The 6,000-nt window shown below is 41.5% G+C and overlaps 1 protein-coding gene across 1 annotated transcript in view; it reads left to right on the top strand.

Annotated features, from left to right (window-relative positions):
* Nucleotides 1-808: 808 nt before the first annotated feature.
* Cfap299 (cilia and flagella associated protein 299) overlaps nt 809-6,000 on the top strand; it is a 484,124-nt gene continuing 478,932 nt past the window's right edge. Inside the window, exon 1 of the mRNA XM_051198282.1 lies at nt 809-941. Coding sequence (XP_051054239.1) covers nt 831-941 — 111 coding nt within the window. The 5' untranslated portion in view covers nt 809-830. The remainder of the gene's footprint in view (nt 942-6,000) is intronic.

The following is a 6,000-nucleotide window of genomic DNA, read 5'->3' as shown; positions in this document are numbered from 1 at the left end:
GTAAATAAAAATATATGACAGTGCCAAGTGTTCTCATGGCATACATAGTTCCATGATTAGGATTCCCCCCATTTTTAAAGAAAAGGAAGGTTCAGAAAGGCAAGATTTTTCATTGTTCATTTACTGAATTTAAAATAACAAAAAGAAAGGCAGAACCTAGGGACAAAGGAGGTCTTTAAAGATCCTGTCATTAAGGCTGTTTCATTTGGGAAGTTTATAAATTGTCCCTTACACCCAAACTTAATAATAACTTGCTTTGCCGGGCATTGGTGGCACACGCACTCAGGAAGCAGAGGCAGGTGGATCTCTGTAAGTTTAAGGCCATCCTGGTCTACAGAGCTAGTTCCAGGACAGGATCCAAAACAATACAGAGAAACACTGTATCGAAAAACCAAACCAACCAAACAAACACAAAACAAAACAAGCCAAAAAAACCAAGCCAAAACAACAACAAAAACTTGCTTTAAGATGTAATGTATAAAACTTTACAAATAATCACGTGTGTATCTTGCTGCTAATGCAGCCAGCCAGACTATTTTTTCTACATTTCGTGAATATCTTACAGGATACTTAATGCAAACACTGAGCAAGCACATTTTGACGGAACACCCTAGAGATGCTGTAGTTTCTAAGCCGTGGGTGGGAATTTGTTTCGCAGGGTGACTTGTCTTGGACAGGTTCCCAGGGGTTAGTCAGGAGGAATCCGACCTGGACACCGACTGGGGCGGGTTTAGCGCAGCGCTGAGAGTGTACAGCCCCGCCCCTAGCTTCGGTTGCTAGGGACGTCCCGCCCCCAGCTTCGGTTGCTAGGGACGCGTCGTGTAGCCACGATGGATCAGGACGAGGGGCTGACGGCCGTGGACAACATCGTCACGCAGTTCAATACCTACGAAGACTTCCTGGACTCGCAGATCACCACAGTGGACCTATACTACCTGGAGGTAAGCGCCGGGCCACCCTGCGGGCCGCTGCGGGGCTCGGTCGCCTCCTGGCGGTGGCAGCGCGGATGGCCGGTCACTGGCTCCCGAGTCCCAGAGCCCTGCAAGAGCCAGTGTGCAGCACAGACAGGGGGTTGTGTGACTTGTGGTCCTAGTAAAATAGTAGCTCTAAACCGGTGGGAACTGGTTACCGTGTGCATCAGAGCGCAGAGAGGCGGGAAAACCGTAGTTGGTGGGTTCTGAAAGCCTGAGACCCAAAGCACTCGGGCCCCAAGATGCCACCTCCCTTTCAGATCAAAGAGAACAAGAACCATTCTCCGGGGTCAGCAACAGAGAAGACTGGGAGTGATTTGAACCTGGCCAACTCCATATCTCCAGTGCAAGGCAGTCACATAACATTTTAGTTGTACGAACAATTTTTTTTTCTTTTATTCCCCAAAAGCGTTTTACTTACACGAGGACCACCTGGCTACTTGTTTGAAAAGTATTTTGACTTCAAATTATATTAGGTACCACGGTATGAAAATAATCTTAGTCGAACAGAATTTGTTTTGTAATTGTATGTGAAAATAAGTGTTAAGTGGTATTTCTAAAAAAAAAAAAAAAAAAAAAAAAAAAAAAAAATGATTTCTAAAAAACAACCCAAGCTTTTAATTATAGTTGTGTGCACACACACATGCATTAAAAATCAGAGGACAACTTGTAGTCAGTTCTGAACTTGTATTTTATGGGCCCAGGGATAGAACTCAGGTCATTGGGCTGGGCAACAAGTCCCCTTTCCAGTCTCCCTGGCTGTTAGACAAAATTTTAAACACGGAAGTTATTTTTGCTATCCCTTGCATCTAAGACACTGAAATGAAGGAAAAAGATAACACTGCTTTTCTGTGTTTACATACAAACTTTCAAATGTTAAAAGACCCCCCCCCCCACAAATGTGGGTAATAAATACCTTAATTAAATACCTTAATAGATAAAGTTGTCTTTGAAGCCCAGGTGGAACATTGACAAACTTAAGGCTTGTGGTATTAGGACAGATTTCAATATTTTTTTTTTTAAGACATAGATTTTTCAGGTTAGAAACTAAAAATGTTAATGTTGGTTAGAGGTAATAAATTACTGTGTTGTGTTCTATCAGTCAGAATTTTAGAAATCTCCAAAACAAAAAGACTAGTAACATTGTTGAGGGAATGACATGCTCTTAAATTTGGAATTATTTATATCTCTTTATCTTTCATGAGAAAATAAGATGACATTGAATACTAAAGCAACTACATATTGTGGTAGTTGATTATTTCCTTCCATCTTGTGGGTCCCAGGGATCATACTCAAGCTACCATGTGTAGGGGTTAGTGCATTTACTTGTTGAGCCATCTCATTGGATTCAATGACAACTTTTAAAGTGCTGTTGGATGTAGACACATGTTCTCAAATGTGGCTGCAAGATAATCAGTCACCCATTTAAGTCACATGGGAAGTAGAATCCAAAGAATTTCATCTCAAGTACCTCAAGCATACTGTTTAAAGTAACCCCTTTCTTTTCTTCCTCTCTCTCTCTCCCTCCCTCCTTCCTTCCTTTTTAATTCCTTTCCTTCCTCCCTCTCTCACCTCCTATAAGAAGCCCTAGTCATGTGCCAACAGTTTTATAATTAATATAGGGTCTGTGTGTTTATTTGGGACTGAGAAGGGGGGCAGAACCCTGATGGGCCAGAAAACTCATGCTCACAGCTTACAGCTCTGTTCCAGCTAATAACTCCGATTCACTAGGAAAAGGCTTCCTAAAAATTCTGTGAAACTTAAAAAAGCATAAAGAAGCAGGGCAGGGTAGTCTTTTTTTTTTTTTTTTTTTGCTTGTACACAATGGTAATTTACTTCATATTATTTGGTAAAATACACAGTACTAGAAGCTGTCAACAAACTGAGAATCTTATGAGGGATTGTTTCTTACAGTTATTTTTTCATATGAGGAAAGGGGCTAGCTGTCTCCCAGTGGACTCATTAATTAGATACTGTTCATCCTCTTCAAGTTCCCCTACTAATATGTCACCCTGGGAGCTAGAATTTCAACATAGGAATAGGGACAACCAGGCATGCCATTCCATCACAGAAAGCCATGAGGTGAATCTCTAAAAGTGAAATTTAACCCATACATAGGAACTCAAAATTTGCATTTATTAATGTGTACATGCAAGCAGTAACTATATAGATTTCCTCAAATGGTTACCAATTCCTTGTGTCACAAATGTTTATGTAATTTTATCTAGAGTGTTGAGGTGAAAGCTCTATATTATGACCCGACTCTATATTGTACAATAATCTACTAGAATTTCTTACTCATATTGAACTGCAATTTCATTTCTATTGCTAAACCTTTCTTGCTCTCTCTCTATAACTTTCTGCAGTCTCTGCTAGCCATCATCTGTTATGAGCACTTTCCCACCAGCCTGGTCCCAGAGCTGGGTCAGTACCAAAATAACACATAGAGACTCTATTAGTTATAAAGTTGTTGGCCAATGGCTAGAGCTTCTTATTGGCTAGCTCTGTCTTAAGTATTAACCCATAATTACTAATATATGTATTTCTACATAGTTTTATCTTACCAAGAACACCAGACCCATGCATCCTCTTCTTCTGAGATCACATCGCGACTCCATCCTACATTTCCCAGAATCTTCCATGCCTCCTAGTCCCACCTGTCTTGCTTCCCTATTGGCAAACATATTTACAGAATGACATCTCCCATCATCTCCTCTTTTCTGTATAAATAAAAAAAGGGCTTTAACTTCAACACAGTAAAATATATAACAAAATAGTTATCAAATAAGAACTATAGTTAACAATATTTAGTCCATTAACATTATCAGGAATTAAAGAAAATGTTTTATTGAGAGGTGAGTCTGGGCCCAATTTGGGCAGCCTCTCCCTTTCACCCTCCTCCAGGAACTCCCTGGGTTGGCCCCGGATCCCTCTGCTCCTGTGTCCTGTCCCTATCGAGAGTCCTCTTGGACCTCTGATATACCCACTGAGAGCCTGCCCTCCCCATACCCTGTGCCCTACCCTGCCCATTGTCCCACTGCTCTGGTTGAACACTGGGACAGAGGGTGGAGCCAACAGTCCACACAACTTGGGGAACTTCTCGGAGTGGCTCTGAACACAGGAGACCTGCCTATACATGCAGGACCACCTGTAATTTCCACCTGCTTGATTTCTGACCCCCACCACCAGTCCTCTACTGGAGTCTGGGCCCCTCCCAGAGATCCACAGGACCACTCTGAGTTCCTGCCAGCAGGATCCTTGACCCCCCACAGCAGGGCCTCTGCTAAAGAAGCCTCAGATGGAGAGTAGCAGGCCCAGGCTAGATCTGCCTATAGGCACAAGGAACATCCAGAGTCACTGCCTTCGGTATCTTTGACCCCCATCACCAGTCTTCTATTGGAGACTGATCTCTGACCCCATCCTGGACCCCTGCCTGTGGAGAGACCTCCTAGAGAGCTTGGACCACCCAGAGCTACAGATATTGAACCTCTGACCCACATAAGCCCACCAGGGAAGTGCCATAGAGAGAGGAAGATACCCCCACCAACACCGACTGGAAGAAGCAATACAAGAAAACACCTAACAACAGAAAGACAAGCATGACACCACCAGAATCTAGGGAATCTCCACCAACTAGACCAGAACACAACAACAAAACAGAGGAAGCAGAAGGGAACGACTTAAAAATTACCATCATAAAAATGATAGAGGCCCTCAAAGAAGATGTGAGAAAATCCCTTAAAGAAATGGAAGAAAAAACAAAAAAGTGGGAGAAATGAACAGATTTCTTAAGGAAAGTAAAGAAAGTACAGAAAACCAAGTAAAAACAATAAAGCAGGTGAAGGAAACGGTTCAAGACTTGAAAACTGAAATAGAGAAAATAAAGGCAACACAAACCAAAGGAATGCTGGAAATAGAAAAACTGGGCAAATGATCGGGAACTACAGACTCAAGCATAGCCAACAGAATTCAAGACATGGAAGAGAGAATCTCAGGCACTGAAGATAAATTAGAGGAAATAGATTCATTGACCAAAGAAAATCATAAATCCAACAAATCCTTAATACAAAACATCCAGGAAATGTGGGACACCATGAAAAGGCCAAACCTAAGAATAACAGGCATAGAGGAAGGTGAGGAAGCCCAGCTCAAAGGTGCCGAAAACATATTCAACAAAATCATTGAGGAAAACTTTCCCAATCTGAAGAAGGACATGCCCATGAAAGTACAAGAAGCATACCGAATCCCAAATAGGCTGGACCAAAGAAAAAAGACCCCAGGACATATAATAACCAAAACACCTAGCATACAGAATGAAGAAAGAATATTAAGAGCAGCGAACAAAAAAGGACAGGTAACATATAAAGGCAAACCTATCAAAATTACACCTGACTTATTCCATGGAAACTCTCAAGGCCAGAAGGTCCTGGATAGATGTTCTACAAGTACTAAGAGTCCACGGACGCCAGCCTAGGCTACTATACCCAGCAAAACTCTCAATCACGACAAATGGAGAAAAAAAGATATTTAATGACAAAACCATATTTTCCCAATATGTATCTACAAATCCAGCCCTACAGAAAGTATTGGAAGGAAAACTCCAACCCAAGGAAGTTAACTACACCCACAAAAATGTAGGCAACAGATAATCTAACACACCAGAAACCAAGGGTAAAGCAGGACAAATATATTCACAATACCACTGCCAACAACATTTCTAAAACAAACAAGCATCAACAATCAATGGTCCGTACTCACCCTCAACATTAATGGTCTTAACTCACCTATAAAAAGGCACAAGCTAACAGAATGGATACAAAGACAGAATCCATCCTTCTGCTGCATACAAGAAACATATCTAAGCTTCAAAGATAGACATTACCTTAGGGTAAAGGGTTGGGAAAAGATATTCCAATCAAATGGAACCACGAAGCAAGCAGGTGTGGCTATCCTAATATTTAACAAGTTAGACTTCAAACTAAAATTAATGAAAAAGAGATAAAGAAGGTCATTTCGTATTCATAGCAGG

The sequence above is a fragment of the Phodopus roborovskii genome, unplaced genomic scaffold, assembly GCF_943737965.1.
Source record: "Phodopus roborovskii unplaced genomic scaffold, PHOROB, whole genome shotgun sequence".
NCBI lineage: Eukaryota > Metazoa > Chordata > Mammalia > Rodentia > Cricetidae > Phodopus > Phodopus roborovskii.
The sequence above is the reverse complement of the archived record's forward strand: the minus strand, read 5'-3'. Positions and strand labels throughout refer to the sequence as shown.